Genomic DNA, 25,425 nt, shown 5'->3' with positions numbered 1-25,425 from the left:
ATTTACATAAATCCCCTTGATAATTTCTTATAAACTTTTATACTTTTTTTACAAATTGAAGAGAGCGGTAAGTGCATCAGCTGCTTTAAATTTACAGCATGGTTCATTGAAAGGTAAGTCAAGAGTTGTACTTTTAAAATCTTATTTCTAGAAATTTCTAGAAATATGAAAACTGCTATCAAAAAAGCAAGAAAGTTTGCTGCAAATACAATACTTATAAAAAAATGTTAGAATTAAGCGTCATAAGCTGCATGTTCAAAAAAATCAAAGATTTAATGAACAGTATATCTGACTGGTAGTTTTGGATTATCTACAAAACATAAAGTTTTATCAGTTTAATTTGTAATGAAAAATTAAAGTTTAAAACCAGCTACTGATATTCATTTTTATAACATGTCAAGATAAGACAAATTTATTTTTATTATGAGTTTAAAATTTTTTTTGATGTAATAAAACTATAAATATATTATGCTAAATTGATTTCAAAAAAAATAATTCTTTTTAAACTCATTTTCTTAAACAAAAGATTTTCAACGTTTTATTTTGCCATTTTATATATTGCAATGGACATAAAATTCAACTTAATGAGCAGGAAAAAGACATTCTTGCCTTATCGTCGAGCAATGTGACACAGTTTCATCAATCTTACAAAATTTTTACAAGAATATATAGTATATACTGAGAACTAAAGTGATTTAACAGTTTTTATCGTGAATGAATTTAAGAAAATTTAAGAAAATGTGATTGGTTATAATGTTTGTATGATAAAAAGTGATTATTGTCATAAATTATAATTTTATTTTAAATAACTACATGGTAAATTAAAATAGTTGCATTGTTTTTTAGTTTTTAATTAATTTATGTGATTGATGTATTTAAAACAAAACTTTTATCACAAAACAAATCAAAACCTGTGTGTGATAAATTTTGATTTTTTTAAATATTTTTTTTTTAGTAATATATTTTTTTATTAATATATATACTTCGCTGTTCACATAAAAATAAATAATAAAATTACAATGAAACTTTTACGTTACACAAAGAAAATATATAAAACAGACAGGGGCTCAAAGAAAATACGGATGACTGGTGTCAGGGCCGTGCAGATGGCGAGTCACCCGAGCAAATTGCTCGGGGCCCCGGCTCCTATGGGGGCCCCCACCAGTGGTTGACTTAAAAAAATTTACTCGCAGAAATGCAATAAACTTCCGGGGGTTTTTTTTTTTCCATCCCTTTATTCTTACGCCTCAAAGCATATCAGTACAACTTTTCACACAAATATGCAGCACAAATGTTCAATGCCGCCAACAATAGAGCAAGCAAGTTTTATCATAGTCAATAGAACTAACCCTGATCTTGAAAAGCTATTGCTTAAATTTTATTTCTAAGCTTATCTTGAATATTAAGAAAATGTTGTCATGCAATCAAACCTAGTGCAAGACAAACTTTAAAAGTGACGTATTATGAAGAGTTGTTTTTACAGGCGATTCGTTTGATTATATAATTTAATTTAATTTATAAATTAATAATGATAAACATACAATATTATATGTAATATATTATACTAATATATTACATATAATATGCCGCTATATTGTTTATATAATATAACAATAACAAAGGGCTGCTTTGCTGCAGCCATTTGACATTGGTGACTTTAAAATTAAAATTTTTTCCTTTTTTCAATTTTTTTTACTTAGCTGGATAGGTTTGTCAGGGCTGGTTACGTTCCCTTTACACTGGATATGCCAAAAGATACTTGAAATCATATATTTTCAATGTCTGTTTTAAAAATCAGAATGCCAAATGAAGAATCCTTTTCGCGAGATTGGCTTGAATTTAGCCCAGCAAAGACAACAGTATTTTGTTTTCTAATTCAATTATTTTCATCTGGAAATCAAGTTTCATATTTCCACATTTTGTGAATTGCCAAATCCTCAACGAAGCAGCTACCTGGAGAAAAGTTATAGAACAAGTCTTGAATGTGATACTGTTTCTTTGTGAACGTAGATTGGCTTTTTGTGGAAAATCTGACCTAATTGGAGATTCTCAAATGAAAATTTCTTAGGATTGCTGAAAATAATTTCACATTATGACCAATTCTCAAGAGATATGTAATGAAAGTTAAACAATTACGGGACAATGGTCAATGGTTTCAGGTGCATTGCACCAGTCATTGTTTTCAAAATGAATTTATTGGTCTTTTTGCAGCTGAGGTTTGCAGGCGAATCGTATAAGAATGCAAGTCTGAGAAGAATTTTTCAATTATGGTAGATGCCACTGCTGATGTAAGCTTTACTGAACATATTATATTTATCATTCGATATGTACATGTAGAAGAACCTGAAAAATTTTCAATTGAAGAACGATTTTTTATCTTTGTAGATTGTCCAAAGAAGAATAGATCTGTTTTGCAGGATTATTTCTGGAAATTTAGGAAACTTTAGAAATCTAATTTGAAAACTGCCGTGGCCAAGACTATGACAATGGAACCAACATGTCAAAGGTTTTCAAGCAATCCTACAAATAAAGAACCCATTGTCTATATTATCAACCTGTGGTTGTCATTAATTAAATTTGTTTGAACAGAATGCTGCCTCAAGCTGTACAGATGCTGAAACTTTCTGTGGAACTGTTTAAACACAACGCAGGGAAATACTGGAAAGAGTCTCCATGGTGTATCTTTTGCAGGCAACCTGTAACATGATGGACTAAAAGACTTGACGTAATTCGTCTTTTCTCTAATCAATTAAGTTAAATCATTAAATCTTCAGAAAAAGTTCAGAGCTTGTATTTATTCGTCTCAAACAAAAACTGAGATTAGAGGTCCCCTATAATCTTTGAGCTCTTTCAAATGTGTTCTCATGTCTGGAGTTTTGATCAAAATCCTCACATTGATTAATTGCTGAAACTAGGTCATTTAGACAAAAAAGGCAACTATTCATATAAGGCAATATTCAGATGAAAAATTTTCAAGCATTGATCAGTCACCTTAAATCTGTTTTGGAGGAATAGTCAACAGTTTTGAAAAAAGCTAAATTGGCTGCAGATGCTGCGAAAATCAGTTCTAAATTTCCAATCCACCAAAAAGTGAAGCGAAAAGGTTTTGCTTGGGAGCAAATTGAAGGTAATGAACGATTCATGGAATCAACCGAAACAGAATCAGGAGAGGAAGCAACATTTTGGAGCGGTTTTTTATTACATTCTTGACTCTATGCCATTCAAGAAATCTTTACTATATCATCTTTTTTGTGGGAATATCAAAAACTGTATGAAGCAATCATAAAGAGTGACATGACTGAAAATGAACTGACAGAAAAATTGCTTCGCATAAAGCAATATCATTCTGCAAACTTTGGAGAAAACCCATTTTACTCCTTTAAATTGTTACACAAATTTTCAGAAATGAGGGGAACTCTTCAAAAATTCAGTGATTACACTGCTTACTTTTGCTTCAATTTTTTATGGTCAACTATGGGACAAGAACAAACAAGTAATCCTGCCATTTTTATTATTGAGTGTCTATTAGCACAATATCTTGATTTCCATGATGTGATTGAAGAGTTTGCAAAACAAAAGACAAAAAAAATATTGTAAGAAACAAAAGTTGGACTACTTAATTACTATTATACGTGAGAAATATAATAAAAAATTTTAAAGAGACTTTTTTTTTTTCGAAGGAGGGGGAGGTTGGACCCCCAAATTGAAGGATGCTTGGGGCCCCCAAAATTTGTGCACGGCCATGACTTGTGTTACCACAATCTTTTCATAGAGCCCCTTTAAAAATAACAATTAAGCCCACATGGCTGTAATAAGTTTATAAAATATAGAAGTATATAGATATATACACATACATACATACATACATACATACATACATACATACATACATACATACATACATACATACATACATACATACATACATACATACATACATACATACATACATACATACATACAGACAAACATACATACATACATACATACATACATACATACATACATACATAAATACATACATACATAAATAAATATATACATAAATACATACATGCATACATATATAAACACACACACACACATACACACACACACACACACACACACACACACACACACACACACACACACACTTGGGTAATTAAAAGAACACTTAATTAAAACAAGCAATCAATGATCAACTTAAAAATAAAAAAAGTAATAGCAATTTAAAAAACAACCAACCAATAAGATAAAAAAACTATTCTTGCGACAATGTTTAGTAGTTAAATGATTCTGAAGGCTGAGTTAAATTGTCACTTGTGCAAGGCCGACGAGAGGGAGGGGCAAAAGGGACATACGTGTCCTGGGCGCCAAGATGTTAGGGTTGTCAAAAGACGAAGTAAGATTTATTAAAGGGCTACCATATATAAGAAAATATATTTTATGTGTGTTTATAGTTCTTTAATCTATTGTCTATACTCTATACTAATGATAAACTCTTTGATTAGCTTTGTTGCCAGGCAACAACAAAGCGTTTATAACCAACCATTGACTTTTAAAATTTGCTATGTTTCGTGATTTTTACATGATATTTTATTGTAACTCTAAAATGCTTGAAACTAATATCTTTTGATTTCAATAAAATATTAATAACGGTTTTTATATCAATGGATTATTTAGTTTAAAGTAAAAAGCTGTGACTGTTTTTCAGTTTAAATAAGTCTACTCATTTATTTATAACTTTTTTTACTTCTATTTATTTTTAAATAATTCAACATTTTTTCTGACATTTAAGTGGTTATTACAATGTTAAAAATAAATTGTCATATTATGACAACTTATTTTTAACATTTATATATTAACATTATTTTTTAACAGATGTTTTACAAGTAAATAACTTTTCACAGTAAAAGTCAACTAACTTTCTAACAGAGTTTAGTATGCATTTAATAATTTGTATGAAAAATGCATTTAAATTGTTTAAACCCGGCACCAGCAACCTATTTAGAAAAAAGAGCCAAAATTTGCAATTTAGAAAGTTTTAATCTGCTGTACAAACAAAAATGTTTTATGTAAGTACATGGTCAACATTATATTATTTAAATGTTTACATCAGGAGTCGGCAACCTGCGCCTTGCGAGCCTAGTGTGGTTCTTTCGATGTCAAGATGCGGCTTTAGCTCCATGCACAAATATTAATATAATATTGAAACAAAGATGTTGGTAGCACTTTAAAAACTGAATTCTTAAAGAACTACCAACATCTTCATTTTAAATATTTTTTCAAATCATCTACCAAATCTTTATTTCAATATTATATTAGTATTTGTGCATAGAGCTAGCATCAACCGCAGGTTGCCGACCCCTGATATTAACGTTTAAATAGTATATAATAGACCAAGTACTTACATAAATCTTCTTTGTTTGTTTAGCAGACTAACAAACGATAACTTTAAAAAAATAACATTGTTACGAGTAAATATCTCGTGTGTGGTTATTTATTTCTGAACGTGTCGGGTCTTTTTAAAGCTCAACACTGTTTTTAAAAAGTAGAAATATAAATAGCTTTATTAAAATACGGAAGGTTGAGCGAGTATGTAACAAAGAACAACAAACGTTGCCTAATTTTCCTTTTTTTAAGCAACTAAATTTATTAAAAGAAGTAACATTGTTGACGTCAACTTGTTTTGACCTCCCCCCTGTCAACAAATACCAAAAGAATTTAGACCCCCCTCCCCCCTATTGTGTTAACGTAATTTATGGACAACCCCTATGTGACTAAAATTTAACAAATTAACAATTTGTTAAATTTTAGCCACATAATTCACCGATAACCTCCCCGAACCTAATCAAAAAATTTGATTAGGTTTGAGGGGGCTATCGGTTAAGTAACTAACTTTATAATATTTCTATAGTAAAAAAAATTACCAATACTTTAAAATAAGAATTTAAGTTTTAACTATATTTAAAATGGTAAATACATCAGTTATTAGGTTCCATCAAATCTGTTAAAAAATATATGTTATTTTGTTTATTTATGAATTAGTTACAAAAACTTCTAAAAATTGTTTAGACATAAAATTGTATAAATATGCTTTCGCCAAAAGTCATTTCTTAAAAAAAATAGTTGCGTTCAAAACTCAACCATTATTTAAAAGCTTTTGTCAAATATATTGCCGTAGGCTATTACAATAACCTTTAAAAATAATTTTGTATAAAAAAACATGTTTAATAGGTAATAATAGATATACTTCATTTTTCCAATACATTGTAGTGTAGGAGCATAAGAAACGTAGCACAAACATTAAAAAGATGCGTAACTTATTGCGTAACTTATTGCGTGGTATTGTAAAAGTGTTTCATTTACAATACTACTCAGTAAACACTTTTATAATACCACAAATCTTGGCCCCCGCAAATTTTTAAGTGTTTCGAGAACCCTGATAAAATACTTATGAGATAATTTCTTGAACCAGACTTAGCAGGGGCGTTAGAAAATTATTTTTGGAACAAGATGCTACACAAATGAATATGAATCTAATAAAATCAAAATAAACATTTTAGACGGAAGTATACAAAAAACGGTCCAAAGTAACGAAAAAAAAAGTTATTTATTTAAAATTCAGACAATATTTAAGCCACGCATTTTTTCAATATTTGCGCTACATATCTTAAGCCCCTAAACTACAATGCATTGGAAAAATGAAGTTTTGGAGACTTTTTAAGAATGATAAATTTCATTATAGGAAACATATTATTATATTTTAAAGTAAAGCGCGTATATTTAAATGTTAGAACAATTAAAAGTTTTTTGTCCTAAAAATAGGGAAAGAAAATATTAATTTCTGTTGCACAGCTCAGAAATTTAGGGTTTAAGTTTACTATCCGAGTACCCTAAAAATGTTAATAGTTATAGTAAGTGGGACATCTGGACACTTCATTTTCATATTTAGAAAAATCTGGGAGGTATCACATTTTTAGAAAATTGATATTAAAAATCTGCTAAAAAGTCATTATTTTCGCATTTAAAAAAACTAAATATACTGACAGAAAATTGAAATTTAAAAAAGAAATGTCCATATACTAACTTTTTAAGGTCTTTAATTTAAAATTTTTACATAAATATAATTGGAATACTCAAAGTTAGTCAAAAAAACATTTTTTAATAAAAATATACGTTTTTGACTATGCATTTTTATTTTAATTTTATTATAGATACCTAATATATTAAATCTATGGCTCCTCTGCTCTCTAAGGAGAGTACAGAATATCATCTTTAAAAAGATCATGTACTTTTTCAAAAGATCATCTGCTGTTGCTACCTTGAAAAGAACAACAAATATATTCCAGTTAATAAAAATTTGGAAGGTCTTGTTCAAGTTTTCTGTAAGCCTTAGTTTTCACTGATAGTACTTTCCTACCCTACAAGATTATGCCCAGGTTGTAAGAAAAACTTATATCTCTGTAAGGCTGGTAAAACTATTGCAGACACAGTTACTCTAAAATGGAAAAATGCTGATTTGTCTAGCTTGCAAACTTCTAGAGATTACTCAATATTATGCAGTATATGAAGTCAAGGAAGAAATAGATTTTTAAATAAAGGTATGAAAAAGGGAACTAACTCAACACTAAAACTTTGCCAAATATGCTTCTGTGAAATTGCTAAAGGTAAAACCCACAAATGTTCACCTTTTAAGACTAGCACAAATCTTTCAGAGAGTATTTCTAAAATTTCTAAAAAAAGCAAAGAAACAAGTAGCTTCTTCCCTTCTTAAAAAAATTTGTTCTGATTAAGAGCAAAGTTTAGGAGCTCAATCCATTCTCAGAACAGGTAAAATATTGTTAATTAAAAGTAGCTATGATATATATTTTTAAAATAACAGTTTATATTATTTCAAGGCGTAAAAGTGTTCATATTACACTTGGTACTCGGGAAAATGATCAGAGAAAGATTCCTTATAATGAGGTAGAAGCTTTGGTAAATACCTTAGGACTTAGTAAGTTTAAGTCTAATGAGATATTAAAAACTTTGTGGAGAAGTGGTGCAAAGTTTGAGTCAAACAGGGAGAAAACCCTGGATGAAAAAAGTAAACTACTTTCCAACTTTTATGTCACTGAAATATTAGACTTTCAAGAAAAGGAAAAAGGTTATGACTATGCTACAGTGAAGAGAGACTTGGTATATATTGAAGATATTACAACATTTCTGGAATTTGTAATGAAATATCGAAGGCAGGTTCCACTAAACACATTTGTAAAGGTTGGGATGGATTCAGGTATTTATATTTTAATAATCGTCTTTTTGAAAATGTATTTTTGAAAACATTATTTTTACTCATATTTATATACAAATATAATCTAACATGAAAAGGATTGTGGAAAGATTGAAGTTGCATGAATGCAAGTACTCATTGGCTTCTGACATGAAGTTAATCAACATGTTGCTAGGAATTTTGGTGTGTTTTTTTTTTAAAATAATTTTAAGACAACATATAAGATAAAAACTATGTTAGGAAAAGGTTTTTATACCCAACAATATATTTATAAATTGAATTATTGTATAAAATTGTAGGCTCATGGAGGAAAGTATGCCTGTGCATGGTGTGAAGGTTCTTCTGAACTATTTTCTGGAGAGTTAAGAACACTTCAATCTTTGAATGATTATTATAAACTGTATTTATCTTCAGGATCTCCTGTGAAAAGAATGAATATAAGTATATTGTATCATCACAAATTTATCATTTTAAAAAAGTTAAAAAATTATTATTTCCATATATTTAGGATGTCATTAAGCCCTGTCTGCTTAAGATAAAAGATGAATCCCTAATTATTATAAGAGAAGTTCCATTACCAAAACTTCACCATCTGATGGAATTTTTTAACCATATAGATTGGGTCAAGAGCATTGGTTGCCTTCGAAAAGGTTATCATTGAGGAACATTTGAAGGAAACACGTGTAGAAAGATACTTAAAAGTTGCGACAAACTTGAGATGATATCTGTTGAACTGTGTCCTCTCTTAGAAACAATGAGAAAGTTTAATAAAGTTGTTCATGGCGTCTTTGGCTATAAACTTGGCCCAAATTATTCAATTTTAATTGAAAGTTTTACAAAGAATTATAAGGATGCGCAAGACTATTGCAGAGGGGTAATCGTTGTATTCTATACCCTTAGTATTAGAAACCAAGTTATTGATAAACATATTTACAGTAAACTTTTTTTAGTTTTTAGGTAAACAGCTCACGGTTACCTGGAAAGTACATGCAGCAACTACACATCTGGAAACATTTGTTGATTTGAGTGGCCTTTCCCTTGGGCAGTTTAATGAGCAGACATCTGAATCGTGCCATTCCGAAATGAAAAGTGGAATAAACAGGTTTGCAATTTCGCAGTACAGCAACAAACATAAGGAAAGAAGTAAAAGAATTGCTGAAGTGTTCAGTTCAATTAATTTATAAGTTATTGAACATACATCAATTGTACATCAAAACACAAACATTATTGAAATCTTAAGTTAAAAGAATTTGTAAATTCATTCAAAAATACATTAGAAATATTAGTTTTAACAATTTTTAAAATATTTTATTTTGTATTTATTACATTAATATTATTCATATATTAGGTTATTAGGCTATGCATACAATCCTACTATTCTACTAATTTACTTTTATACTATCAATATGTTCTACTTTAATAAGCATACTATTTTCCTAAATTAATTCTAGCATATCTAACCTTTTTTTGCCAACTTAGAGCAATCTAAGAGCTGTCTAATGATGTTGATGTGTAAATATAAAATTAAAGAGCTAAAAAACTTGGAATATAAATTTATTTTATGTTATCTTTACTATTCTGTCAATATATTTAGTTTACTTAAATACGAAAATAATGACTTTTTAGCAGATTTTCAATGTAAATTTTCTAAAAATGTGATACCTCACTGATTTATTTAAATATAAAAGTGAAGTGTCCAGATGCCCCACTTACTATAATTACTAACATTTTTGGGGTACTAGGATAGTAAACTTAAACCCTAAGTTTCTAAACTGTGGTTGACGCGCAACTATGAGTAGGTCGGTTTTCTCAAAATCATTTTACTCGGACTTTTTGTAATGGGCTCCTCTGATAGCTTACAAATAATATATATATATATATATATATATATATATATATATATATATATATATATATATATATATATATATATATATATATATATATATATATATATATATATATATATATATATAGATATAGCGCATTTTAGTTACAAGCCTGTTCTTTTTTAAGATTATCTAATCTGCAAAACAATATCATTGTAATTCTAACATTTGTTATTTTCTATCAAAAGTACTCAATTTATACGATCTTGTTCATGTATATTTTTTTCTGGAATCAAAAGTAAAAATTAAGGAATAAGAGATAAAAAATTTCTTTCTAGCCCATATTTTAGAGTTACTGTTAGAATTGTGAATAATAATTGGATAATAATTATTATCCAATTGGTGTTTACTTTAGATTGGTGTTTGTACTACTTGTGAATACCCAAGAAATGTAATGTAACTAACTTTTTTTAGAATATATATTGTTAATTGTTTCGCTGTTTGTTTATTTTTTTCTAACCTATTTCCTTTTGCCAATATTATATTCTCTGATTACAGTTGAAACGCTACGCACTCATGTTTATTGACGTGTAAATCTAACGGAGGTAAACAAACCAAATCGACTAATGCTAAAGATAGTTTTTTTTTATATAATTGTCAGATGTGGATATCGAAGCTGCAGGTTTTTAAATCAAATGACTTTACAGAATTTTAAAAGGATTTTATTGAAGCACAATGAGTTCTTTTAACGTTGAGATAAAATCTTATGAAAGCGATTAAAAAGCATAAGTATATAGGTAAATAAAATATGTTCTTTTTTTAAATTTATTTATTAGCTTTATTGTCATGTTTTTTTTTATACATTAGAAAGATGAAAATAAAACATTATATACACTCCTAAGGTTTGTGAAATGTGTACAGAGATTATATGCATAATTTATACTAAAAAAAAGAAAAAATATATGCTAAATTCATTTAGAAATAACAAAGAGTTGGATTTAACTATAAGTGTTTTGTACATATATGGCAATGGTAGCAATTACACTATTTCCCGATATTTGCGAGAAAGAGTTCCCATAAATATTGAAGAGAAACATATGGTTAGCTTAAGCAAATATTAAAAGTTGATACTCGATAGTAAAAATTACGGCTTGATTATTCTCTGCTTGTTCCATGAACTTCACTAAGCCTCTGTTTCCATTTTGTAAGTCTATATTGACTATTTTTTACTATCACTTACCGTACTTCAAGTCAAAATATAGAAATCTTGATCTCCGCTGATTGCGCATTAAATTTTATCAAGCACGCGCAACGTTTTAATCAGAATTTGCTTATTCACGGCAATACATTAAATGGGCACCTAAGAATTGGACATGTTCGCTTTATTGGTCAGAAAGAACACTGTTATATATAAATCTATTTAGTATTCAATTAATCCTTACAGGACATCAGTAGACATCACACTAATAAATATTCGTTTTTACATTAAACAACTAAAAACAATAATTCTTCGAAAGTAAGATATAACTAACATAAAAATTCTGTTTTTTTATTTATGTAATAACGAAAAAAAAAATTGAATAGCCTTCATCACTTGATAAACAACTCGATTTTTCATAATAAAATAAAAATCTTATGGACTTGCATAAAAAAGCTACAAACAAAAATATGAGATAAAAGGAAAATAAAGAAACTAAATGTTACCAAAATGAAAATATAAACATATATTCATTTATTCATTAGAAATTCCATATATTTAGCGCTCCCTTTTTATGAGCATTTTTAAAATCTTATTGTTTCATTTACATTCCGTAAACAAACAAATAAACGAAAAAACTCAACAGCAACAAAAAAAAAAATCATCTTTTATCTTTCCTTTATATAAACTCTATGACTAATATAAAACCTCTGTGTTACAATTAAAAAACGCAAAGTATTTATAGTATGAAAAATTTTCAGTTATGTAAAAGTGCAGAGTAGATAAAGGAAAAATGAAAAGAAAAACCGTCTATTTGTACAAATATGGCAAAAAATTTAAATATTTCCACAGCGTTTAAAAATTAATGAAAGAACACAGATATTTTCATTTTAAAGTTTTTTAAAAAGCGTTTCAAATCTAACTGGCATAAAACTAAACCCGTTAAGATACAAATTCACTAATATGTCATTTATTGAAAACCTAACCAAAAAACATTTAACAAAGTTCTAAAAGTTTTACAACTTAACCACCATAGAAAGAAAAAAGGATAGGAGGAAATAATATTTAAAATGCAAGTGTTTTTAACGCTAAAATTTTATTGAAAAGTAAACAAAATAGGCAAAATTTCAAATAAAAAAACATCACATAATTGACATACCCGCTTGGTTTCTCGGTCGCTTAAACGAGACCTGAAGGGGTTTTCCTCGCTCGCAACAATAACCATTAAGATGAAGAATAGCCATGGTCGCATCTTCATAATGCGCCATATTAACAAATCCGAATCCCTTGCATTTTTTAGTGTTTTCATCATAAACAACTCTTGTACTTTGGATGGCTCCAAACTTCGAAAATAGTTGAAAGAGCGTTAATTCTGAAGCATCAGAGGGTAAATTGTAAACAAATACGCACCATGATGGATTGTTTAATGAAGAGTTGGATGAATTGACAACTAAGTTGCTTCTTAACACTGAAGAATTAGGAGACAATGGAGAATTTATTGGTGATGTAGTAAGAGATGCACCACTTGAATTTATCGGAGATAATTGCGACAGACCCACCTGCCTCAAAAAGGCTGATCCAGCAAGACCTTTTGCTTGAGCCAAAATATCTAAGTACGGTTGAATTTTCTGAGACGGAGGATTAGCGAATTTTACAGTCAAGGGTTTTATAGCTCCGTTAATCTCAGGAATGCGGTTATTTAACCCATTTATAGCCGCTTCAGCATCGTTGCGTTTATCAAAACGAACAAAGCCGACGCCTCGGCTTTGTCCCGACTCTTCATACAAAACTTTTATAGTAATAATTGATCCGTAACTAGCAAATAGCTCTCGTAAATCATTTTCGTTGCAAGTTAACGGCAGACCGCTCACATAAAGATTAGCGTTTTTAATCTCAGTGCAGCTTGGTCGTGCAACACTTACTTTAATAGTTTTATTTGTTAATTTCATTCCTTGTAATGATTCGATTGCTTTTCTAGCGTCTGCTGCATGCTGATAATTTACAAATGCGTAACCGAGACTTGCTCTAGTAACCTGTAATAAACCGTTTCTATGTTAAAAAATTTTAATTAAATAAACTTGCACAATATAAAAGCAATTTAAAAAAAATGCTAAACTACATTTTATTTTTAAATTGGATTAGTCTTATAAAATAAACCTAGTTACCTTGGATTGAATGTAAAAAATAGTTTGAATAGTCTTAAAAATACGTTAAAAAGCTTAATAAATGAAAATATTAAAGATTTTCAACGTAAATTTAAACAAAAAAGTTTTTTAATTTGAATCAAGTTATTTTTCTCCTTTTTATAAAAAAATATCTGGTTACAGAAACAAATAAACATCAAAATACCGCAACACATATCAAATAACAATAAAATAACTGTACACAAGAGAATGTAAAACTAAACTCTACACAGTAAGCATTTGGTAAATTAGAATGCATTACCGTTCGATTTAATAAACTCGCGTAAAAAATAAAATTGGAAAATTTTTTATTTATTTTTCGATCATTTTTTATCCATTAAAAACTGATTTCAAATTTATTAAATGCACGTCTTTAAACATAAATTTAAATCACTTCAAATAAGCAAATGTTTTGGAAAAATACTAGTTCTTTTAACATAAAAACTTAATGTAAACAGTAAGTTGCAATTAACTTTGGCATAAAAGAATATTAAATTGTACCTTATCACGAATAAGTTTACATGATTCTAAAGGTCCAACAGAAGAAAATAATGTTCGTAATTCTTCTTCAGTCATTTCTTGGGGTAAATAGTTTATGATCAAATTAGTAGGGTTTTCATCATCAGGGTCTTGTTCCAAATTCAAAGGATATCCGCTTAAATTTACATGAGCAAGTCCATTTATTACTCCGTTCATTAAATGATGATGACCATGCCCATTCATCATGTGTATGGTTGCCATTTTCAAAGGCTACACTTAAATATATAACTTAAACTTGTGTCTTAAAAAAGTGCCACTACATAAACTGTAAAGCACATAAACGAAAACTTCAAAAAATAATTAACTTAAAATTAACGTAAAACTTTCGCGCGACTTCCTTTTTTCAGAAGGAACTAAACATTTACAAAACTTTAGGATTTGATATAATTTATAATCATCGATTTGTTCCGCTCGCTTAAACAATGCAATTTTGAACTCATTGGTCAGTTACTCATTAATAATATGTTTTTATTGGTCAATATGGGTTCTATTGTGAAGGTATAAATACAGGTCATGTGTCACCACGATTTTTTTCTTTAAAAATAATCTATTATTTAAAGCGTCTAATTTAACTGTTTGGTTTTGATCAGCGGATTTGAATTATTTTAATTTTTATAGTGCGGAAAGAAATTACTGTCATGAAAAATATTGCATTAGGCTGAAGAGATAATTAAAAATATTTGCGGAAACAAACAATTAAGATTATTATTTAAAACTTACAACTTAATAATGTTAAAAGCGAAAAAAAAAAACTTGAGAAAGAAGTTTCCGACGTCAACGAAAATTTCAAAACGACCGTAATAACAATAAAAAACTCGAGGATTGAATTCTTTCATTGAGAACAAAAACACCAGCTGAAAAGCGTTCATATTTAACAAACAAAGAATCCCGCTACACCTGTTGCATTTTGCTCTTTTTTTTTTTTTTTTTTTTTACATCTGTCTCCACTTTTTTCTTATTATTTCTTACTTATAAAGTTTTCTTATAATTCCTTATATACTTTATTTTTTGCAATAACATCTTTGATTTTACTTGGAGTCCAATATAAAATCTATATTTTTGTATGTTAATAATAATGTCAAATGCAAATGTTTTGCAAAAACCACGATAGGTTCAGAGGCGATTCTACGAATAAAATGAGGGGGGGGGGGATGTATTCTTATAAAGTACTGACTGAAACAACTCCCCCCCCCCCCAACACACACCTCGTAAAATTGCCTCTGATAGGGCCACCCAAACTCAGATTCAAAATTTATTAAAAAAATTTTTGACATTAAAAAAAATAAATTTACCACCAATGTTAGTTTTCCAAACTTACGAAGTAATACCCCAGTGGGCACGGGACGTAAAAAAACGTCTTTAAAACGTTTTGGACGTTTTTTGAACGTTCAAAAACGTCTTTTTTAGGTCCTGGGACCGTATCATTAAGGTGCTTTAGTTTTAGTAATCCTATCAACGTAAAAACATTTGCAGTTGATTTTTTTTATTATTATACCAAGGTTTGGCGTGTTTCTCATACTTAAAAAAATACCTATTTAAGTTTCCAAAATACATTCCAGCATCCTCAATTCTTTGTTATAATGCTTCTGTAAAAGTCTAGTTAATAAGTTTCTGGCGTTTTTAACTGTTCCAAACGGTTCAGCTTTAGGGTAGAGCGGGGCATATCCGGACAGTGGAGCATAACGCGACAGTTATACCTGAAGCTTTATATCTCAGTCAAAAAAAATTTTTTTTAATAAAATATTTAAATTATTGCGCTTTATCATTGTAAAAAAAATAATTAATTTTACAAGTACCGAAATGCATTAAAAGTACCAAAATGCATCAGTATTTGTTAAGCGATACAATGACAAAAGATTTATCTTGAACTATTGCTAATTTGCTTTATTTATAAAAAGTTTATATTTTTCAGACAGTATTTTTTTATCCTCTTTTAGATTCTGGTTTTAAAAAAGTATCTGCAATTGAATTTCTTGAATAGTTTTAATTTCATTAAAATGATTTTTGTGGGACAACAAGTTATTTATATAATTGACTATATTACTACCATTTTGTTTGCAGTTAATGACTTTATTATTAATCTAAAATATTATTTTCTTTATTTAGAAAAGCAATGTTAGTAATAAATACAAAGGAGTTTTTATTTTTATAACTTAACTTCAATTACTAATAGTGTTTAATGTAAACAACTATGGTAAGAAATTATATAAGAAAGATCAATCATCCAATGGGATGAAATGCAGTTTTAGCTGTGAATAAAAAGGAATTTAGAATTCGAAAAGCTGCTGATGCATATAGCATTTTTAAATTTGCTCTACATTGGCATATTGCTTATAAGCCAGCTCATCAAAAATGATATCAAATCGTTTCAGGATATTTTTTGTGTGATTTATTTAATTCATTTTATTTTCTGCTTATTTTTTGTAATATACTAGTTTTCCATATTTAAATTTTAGAACAATTAATTAAGTTTGTTAGTTTAAGAGTATTTTATAAGAAAACGCATAAAGTTTTTTTTATTTTAGTTGTTTATTTGTATGGGCATATTACTTTTTTAAGATTTTAATGTCTAAACACGTTTAAATGATAAAATGCCTTCATTTTTTATCACTTTGAAAGCTTTACAATTAACGAGTAACTTCTGCTTTTTCACTGTCCCGCTTTGCCCCCCCCCCCCCCCCTATTTGCAAAATGTAGAAGTTTTGCTAGTCTAGAGTTTCTTTACTTTGGTTGTCATAGCGATATATTTTCAGATATATTTTTTTTGTTTTTCCGTTATCTTATATCAATGATTTTTAGGAAACTTATAAAAAATAGTGTTAACTATGATTAGTTTATCTGCAACTAGCATTTGTTACTTTAGTGTCCCTATATGCCCCGCTCTACCCTACTGGGAAGCACAACTGAGTTTAATCTTACTGTTTTTTTGTGTTTTTTTTAAACTTTGAGAGAATTTTTTCTACGATATTACTTGACATACTGACTGACAAAACTTGATAATATGATTGCTTTATGCAATGCTGTAGCAACCCAAAGTGGCGTTTGCGGTCAATGTTTCTTAAGCGTCTATAACCATGAAGTTCGGATAAGCATCAGCAATTTCAATGTTTATAAAAGCATCTGTTTTAGAGTAGGAGTGTATAAATTGCAAAACTTCAATAGGACACTTTCCAAATTATGGATGGTTCTTTTACTTACTTTTTTTTACTTACACGAGTAAGTTAATTTTTATCAAAAAGTAAATTACATAAGTAACTTTAAACGTTTAATGTAAACTTACATTTCCGTATCAGTAATTAATTTTTTTTGAAACAACTTTTACTTTATAATGTAAGTTTTTTTACTTTCTAAAGCGAGTTATGTAAAAGAAGGTTACATCAAAAAGTAATTTACTTTTACATGTAAAAGTAAGTCACATTAAAAGCTGTTTACTTTCACATTTAAAAGTTAATTACTTTTTATAATTACATTATATGTATGGGGAACATGTTGTACCAACAACCTCGTTGTACCTTTGGTCACTCTACTCTGTCGGCTTGCTATCATTTTTTAATAAAAACGTGAAGTGCCATTTGAAATAACAGTCCATGACGACTATTCTTACCATAAGACATCATACTTGGGATAGATGGTATCCACAAGTAGTTATAAGTTTTGACTCTTAAAAAGTAAATATTTGCATTAATCATCTTTCATCTACGACATTATAAACATTACCCAACATTATTTTTTTGTTATGGAAAAGTTTGGATGATTATGTCTGACCGTAAATGGGGATTAAGACAATAATTGTTAAAGAAACCCATCTCGTGTACCTTTGACCAGAGTAGGATGTTGTACCTTTAACCAACAAAAATTAAAGAAAATATGTGACTTTATCTAAATAGTCTTAATAACTGATTTTATTTAAAAAAATTAAAAACACTATTAGTAATATTGAGTATGGTAACTTCGATACACAAGCCTTTGCAAGGTTGTAAGAATTGATTTTTCTAATTTTTTTTTAGACTGTTAGGATTGATGACAGAATAGTTAGATTTGTTTTTTTATTGATATAAGATAGGCCAAAAGTTGCTATATGATATATAACAAGCTAAAATATTAAAGAGGTTCAAACATTGCATGATTTTTAAATAATAACATTTTAGTCAAAGGATCAACGCGCATCGGTCAAAGGTATAACATACGTGTTGTACCTTTGACCAACTGACTTCTCTTTTTAAAACGCAGGAAAAAGATACTTCTTGGTTGAATGAAAAAAAAATCCTAAGTATAATTTTTGAGCAAAATATGAGAGAATATTATATAGTTTGAATGATTTAAATTTACTCAATAGACTACGCAAAAAATGCCTTAAAGCAAAAAGTGGTCAAAGGTACAACAGGTTCCCCTAATATAAAAGTTCCTCACACTGTAATTTACATTTACCAATAAAAGTAATTAATTAAAAATGAATTATATTAAAAAAAACTTGCATATGAAAATAAATTACATAAAGGTAATATGCTACCAAATGTAAATTAAATTTACAAATAAAAAAATATTTTTTAAGTAGGAATTTTTTATTTTAAAAGTAATGGAGTAAAACCGGCTCAAACCGCACACCATATCATTCCACACACTGATCGAAATTATCAAATAAAAACTAAACGGACATGGCTATAAAAAAAATAAAAATAGATTCAAATACAGAACCATCTCCTCTATTCAAATTGATAAAATTATATGCTGCTTCAACTCCATTTTTTCTTTTTTTATACAATTTTAAAGGGAGTCAAAAGTTTTTATATATTTTGTATCGTTGCGAACAAAATAGCACTTGAACCGAAACTGATATAAAAATAATTTTAGCACTACCTTGTTGGAAATTTAATTTTAATTCTGATAGTATATTTTTTATGCAGCTAAAACAAAAAGTTAAATAAAAAATCATAAAAGTAAAAAAACTATTTTTTCTGATAAAACCGCACACTCGATTAATTACTTAGTTTTTTGCAAATGACTAAGCGCCTTTATATAATTAACTTAGTGTTAATTCCGGTTTAATTAAAAATGAACTATAATGTTATTTGTTAATATAATCATCTCTTACGCATTAAAAACCAATTATTATATTAATTCTCAATATAATCATCACTCAATCAATTCAATTTAACTCTCTCACTTTAACATTCAACTGAAAAAACATAAGCATACAAGAAAAACGATATACTAGCCACATTTGTTTGTGGCTACCTTAAACGCGAAGATTAATTGCACTTGTTCAAAAATGGCAAGCCTGGTAAAGACTGGTTTTATGCCTTTATGAAAAGATGGTCAAAAGAAATTTTAACAAGGAAAGCGGACAACTTAGCATTTAAAAGAGCCACTTCTTGTACGTCAAAAACAATTGATTGTTATTTTGAATGCGTCGCTAAGCAATATCAACAGATTGATATAACTTCTGGGTCGCATATTTGGAATTGTCATGAAACAGGTTTTTCGGGTGATCAAGGCAAAGCAACCGTAGTGTGTTGAAAAGGGACAAGACGTGCATTTAACTTACTGGCAAAAATTCATTTTACTGTAAACAATTGCTGCAACGCTGATGGGCATTTTGCATCACCATTTGTGATATACAAAGCCAGAAAAAGAAACTTTCGTCCTGACTGGGAAAGAGGTGGTCCAATTGGCACCAAGTATTTAATTTTAAAATCAGTTTGGATGGAGCACGATACGTTTATTGAATAGCTGAAAGAAGTATTTACACCCAAAATTGAGCAAATTGGTGGTATTCATATTTTAGTATTAAATGGGCATACAAATCACATAACTTGGAAGCGGTATTTCTGTGCAAAAAACACAATATAATCTTGGTTTGTCTACGAGAGCGTTCTTCACATATTCTACAACCATTGGATAGAGGTGTCTAATGTCATGTCAAACAAGCATGGAAAGAACTCAGACACAGCATCATCATCTTCAACAGCCGCCGCAGCACCTACTCCAACTAAACACCACTTACCATCTTTCTCAACTAAACCAGCTTCAAGTTTTGATAGTTATCAAGCATGTGTTGAGCGTTGCAAAAACAGTATCGAGATTGAGTTGTGATCAAGTTCCTCAAACAAAAAGATGAAGAAAAAGCAACATAGGAAGCCATGAATGTTGGCAAACTTAACGCAAAGCGTAGAATCTCTATGCCAAGTACTCAAATACCTGAGCAACCTCGGCAAAACAGTAATGAAGAACAAGTACCAGCAGCCAAACGATTAAAAGTTGCAAAATGTAAAAAGTGTAGAGTACAGTTACACACAGAAATACTGCGAGAATGTGTCGGGAACGGTTGTGCATGAAGAAACATGTTTACCAAAGAAATGTGTAGTTGTAACTAAATTTTTTTATTGCAAAAAATGTAAAAACTTAAATATAGTTTCTTAAATGTAAGTTGTGTTATAAAATAATAAGAAAAAAAATAATAAGAAAAAAATTAAAGAAATTAAAGAAATAAAAATTAAAGAAATAAAAATAATAAGAAAAAAATTAAAATTTATAAATTCAATGTTTTCTCAAATGTCAGAATGTCGCCTAAAACCGCACAATTTTTTTTTCTTTACATTTAATATTTTCGATAATTTTATTATTTTTTTAACATATATTTATATTGTCTTATGTAGTTTTTTATTACCTACCTAATAAAAAAAATAAATAAATAAATTAAAAAAAAATAAAAATAAAAAAGTTATTTAATTTTTATTGATAAGTGTGCGGTGTGACCCAGTTTTACTCTAATAAATCTTAAAAATAAATTATATAAAATAAAATTTAAATTACATAAGCTTACATTTTACGTAATTTGTAAAGTAAATTAAAAGCAATTTATATAAAGTATACTTACTTTATATAAATTTACTTATATTTATATTACTTTAAAGTAAATTTACTTATATTTCTACAACAACTTTGACAGGATCTTGCACAACAGTAATGCAAAAAAGTAAAGTCTAGAATTCAGACAAAGCTGAAACATGGCAGTGAGATGGCGCATATACCCACGGGGACTCAGAAAGGGTAGGCTATTTGAAAGGCATAATTGGCATAACGGTTAGTTCTTTTACAGGTTTTTTGCGTAAAAGTTTTTATTATTGAAAAACTAAGGAGGGAAAGTTTAAACCAGTCCCGGATTATGGAGGCTACAATCCCATATCCCGCAGATTTAGGAGCCCTGAAATTTTTAAGAGGATGCTTTATTTTTGTAATGTTTTTTCGCCACTTTAATTAGAAAGAAGGTCAGTTGCTTAAAAGTATCCCCAGACTCTGCAAGTCTTAATTCGACACTGGTTTTAAGAAGTACGGTATTTAATGGGCGTGAAAAATTTAGAACTATTTATGTAAATATCTTTATCTGCGTTTAGTATCAGTGGCCTAACTACAGCAAGGCCAGTGTAAGAAACAATTTGTTGCTTACACCTCAGAAACTAGGGCCACACTAGCAACACCTCACGCAACTAGGCCCAGGGCCGCGAGGTTTAGGAGCCTCAAGATGTATTTAAAGAGCTTTTTTTTTTTTTTTTAGTAAAAGTTATTGTTCCAGAGAAATAAAAATTGAGCACGTGGACCAGTATTCTTACTGGCCAAAAAAATTTTGCTACACCACAGTGTAATATATGAATAATCCGAGCTGTACCCAGTGGGCACAGGACGTAAAAAAGACGTCTTTTAAACGTCTTTTGAACATTTTGGACGTCTTTTGAACGTTCAAAAGACGTCTTATTTAGGTCCTGTGCCCACTGGGTAGCTAAGCAATTATTTATACGTAGATTAAAAAATAAAACTTGTGGTGATTGAGGCCTTTGAAAAAAAAATACTTTAAAACATTTACCATCCCTACCCCAAACGTGAGGGCAACAAATTAGTAACTTTTATTTGTTATTTTCTCACACTAAATTTAAGTCGACAGGTTTTAAAATTCAAAGGTTATGATTATATAAAGTTTACACCCAAACCAAACAAGGTGGTTGTTTCAAAGTTTTCCTAAACATTCTAATGTGATATAAACAAGAACATACTTAAGTTTCGCACTTAAGTATGTTTTATTTACCAAAAGTATACTTATTAACTAAATTCATTGGTTTTTATAATTATATTAATATTACATCTCAAAATTTACGCAAGTAGTCATCATTACATTATTGGTTACCATAAAGTCTTCAATTGAGTTTAATATGGTTTTTAATAACACATTAAAAGACCTCATTTGTACGTAACTATTATTAATACTATTAGTTAAAGATGATGTTGATTAAGTAAAGCTAATCGGTTTGGTGATAAAAGGAATCGCCGCATTTTCAAATTATGAAACCTTTTTACATTGCTTATAACTCGGTATAATACCACGCAATACTTGTATTTAAATCAATATAAAGTTAAATCTTTTGTTTAATCTATATTTTCATGAAAAATATTTTTTTAAACGATTTTATTTATATGTTGAAAAAATGAAGTTATTAAAAATTTCTATTATTTATGCAATATTTCTTCGTTTTAGTATGTTATTTTAGAAAAAGGTTTCTCTTTTTCTAAAATAGCATACTAAAACAGGAGAAATTGGTATTTCAGCTACTTATATATTAATTTTTTAGGTATGTTCCACAACAACAAAAAATTATAACTGTCAACTAAAATAAACTTATAAAACTCAAACTTCAGAAAAACACATCAATTTTTAATGGCGAGCTTTTAATGACTTTATTATGCACGGATATTCAAGGGCTTGGCAATAAGATTTTTTTTGTCTTTTTCTTGCCCCCGCCATTTGTATATTTTACAAAAAGATAAGTAATTGTTTGTAACGGCGAATTTTAATTTTCAATTAAGAATTAAAAATTATAAAAGTTAAAAATCAGCCACTGCATTAAAGAACGTCTTTATGTAATAAAATAAACAATAATCATTGACCAAATTTGAAAAAAAAAATTAATTTGATAATATTGTTTAAAAAATGATCTTGTAGACTAAAGTCACTTATAAAACTTAATTTTCTTTATTATTTTTCGACAAACTTTAATGATGATTAACGATGAAGTCCGCGTCATTTGATTACTTATTCACGAAAAAAGAGTTAACTTTTGCTCCGAACTTTTGAATGAGGAACAGAATTTGATTGTCAGACGAACTTATAACTTAATTAAAGATAATATTTTAAATTTCCTAAATAATTGGGAAGGTTGCTCAAAACTTATATGGTCATAATTTTTGAACATTAAGAGATTATTTCATGACATTAGAGACTTGTTAATGAACTTAAATTTAGATAAACATGAATATATAAATGTTTAGAGTTACTTCATGTCGTTACATAAAGTGAAATTTTCAATCAAAAACAAAAAACTTGCTGAGGGTCTGATTTTAAATTTGTGATTGGAATCTGGTTGTTTAAATATTGTGATTTACAGTTTTGTTAACTTTTTTACTTTGAATTTTTGAAAGTTTAAAGTAAAACAATTAACAAAAATTTACTGAAAAAAAGAGAACTTGATGTTATTTCAAATTTCTAAATGATGAAATAACATCAAGACACTTTTCTTCACAATCGACCATATAATTTTTATATTTAAAAGTGCGCTTTTTTGAACCACCCTACTAAATTCGTTAAATTAAATAAATTAGAATAAGCGGCTGTGGTCATGAAAAGTTATACTTTTTTTTTTAAGTTGTGGTCATGAAAAGTTAAGCATATTTTTAAAGTTGTGGTCATGAAAAGTTATACATTTTTTTAAAGTTATGGTCATGAAAAGTTATACATTTTTTTAAGTTGTGGTCATAAAAAGTTAAACATTTTTTTAAGTTGTGATCATGAAAAGTTATACATTTTTTTAAGTTGTGATCATGAAAAGTTATACATTTTATTAAGTTGTGATCATGAAAAGTTATACATTTTTTTAAGTTGTGATCATGAAAAGTTATACATTTTTTTAAGTTGTGATCATGAAAAGTTATACATTATTTTTTTGAGTTAATTGCTTTTGCTCTTTTAACTTTAACTTTTTTAAATTCGTTATTTAAATCAGCTATTTAAAAGTTTTTTTTAAAGACTGTCTGGTTATTGTTCTTGCTTTGGAAATGGCTCTGCATTTTGCAACTTTATTCTAAGTTTTATATTTTGGCTTCTTTTATTCAGCGTTGTTGTTGTTAAAAACCAATCTAACCAAAATGAAAGTTATTTCTGGAAACGATTAACTGGAATAATTGTTCTCGGAAATAGACTAATTGAAATAAGTTCATTCCATACATTAATAGCTAATCATAAATAAACAAACAAAAAAAACTTTTCGTTTATGAAATGTATCCCCTCCCCAAAGCTGTTATATATGCATTTGAGTTAGCACATTTGTACATTTAGCATTTCAGTTGGCAAGTTTTGAAGTATAGTTGGCAAATGTAAAATATTGAGGACCTTTTTTTTTTGTTTGTGTGTGTGTGTGTGTCTGTAGTTGGCAAAAAATATATACAACACATCCCCCCCCTCCATGAGAGACCTCTTCGGGAGGGCCCTGACAACGACCACGCTCTATAAGAGAAGCGAGAAGCAGGAACACAGCTACAAATACGCTCAGCTCCTTTACGGTAAACTTTTATCAGGGCCACTAACCTATTTCCTTCCGACTAAAAAATTAATACTAAAACAAACAAATCAAAAAAAATTTTTTTTTGATTAATTTGTTTTAGTATTAATTTTTGAAAAAAAGCTTTGAAAAGACATTTAAATGCCTTTATAATTTTTTGAAAACTGTTTTAGCAGTCGATGTCCTTGGGGATACCAAAAATGTTGTATTGCATCATATTACCATAACAAAATACTTGATTGAAAAAGCAAATACAAAGAAAAAAAACTGGAGAAAAAACGCGCTTGAACGAACAGTGATTTAGCCAAGGTTTACACATGCATGAATTACCCATAGCTTAGAAATTATGTCCCTTACCCCTCCAACCACCACCAAATTTTCATTATGGCCATTAACCTATTTCTGCTCAACAACAAAAAAAAAAGAAATAAAAAATCAATGATTATTTAGCAGCCCGTATTAGCACTCACGCGGCAGGGAACCCGTCTCTACACTACTGGTATACCACCATGTTGACTATATTTGCCCCTAATTATAATAGATCTATCTTTTATGATATACGTGAAAATAAATCCGTTCCCGATGCCCCACCACAAACACTGCCCACATACTTCAGAGTATTACCTGAAGTATTACCCAGAAGTGTCTTCAAACAGGCAATGGATTTGAATACGATACCCATCTCAAAATTTATGTTTAATCCACATGAAATGATTGTTCTTTGAGAAAGTAAATAATATAACTTGCATTTTACTTACTTACAAAGTAAAGTTAAAATTTCAAAGAAAAAATTTAATTTTATTTGTAATTGTAA

At 28.8% G+C, this 25,425-nt stretch overlaps 1 protein-coding gene across 1 annotated transcript; it reads right to left on the bottom strand.

Moving 5' to 3' along the window:
* Positions 1–11,490: 11,490 nt before the first annotated feature.
* Positions 11,491–14,387, bottom strand: LOC100210863 (ELAV-like protein 3). Its single transcript, XM_065817624.1, has 2 exons — positions 13,969–14,387; positions 11,491–13,317 (listed from the first exon to the last, which is right to left on the bottom strand). Exons 1-2 carry the CDS (start codon positions 14,206–14,208, stop codon positions 12,427–12,429), a joined length of 1,131 nt encoding a protein of 376 aa, XP_065673696.1. The 5' UTR covers positions 14,209–14,387; the 3' UTR covers positions 11,491–12,426.
* Positions 14,388–25,425: the final 11,038 nt, after the last annotated feature.

Source organism: Hydra vulgaris, chromosome 14 (assembly GCF_038396675.1).
Source record: "Hydra vulgaris chromosome 14, alternate assembly HydraT2T_AEP".
NCBI lineage: Eukaryota > Metazoa > Cnidaria > Hydrozoa > Anthoathecata > Hydridae > Hydra > Hydra vulgaris.
This window is presented reverse-complemented; position numbering and strand designations above follow the sequence as displayed.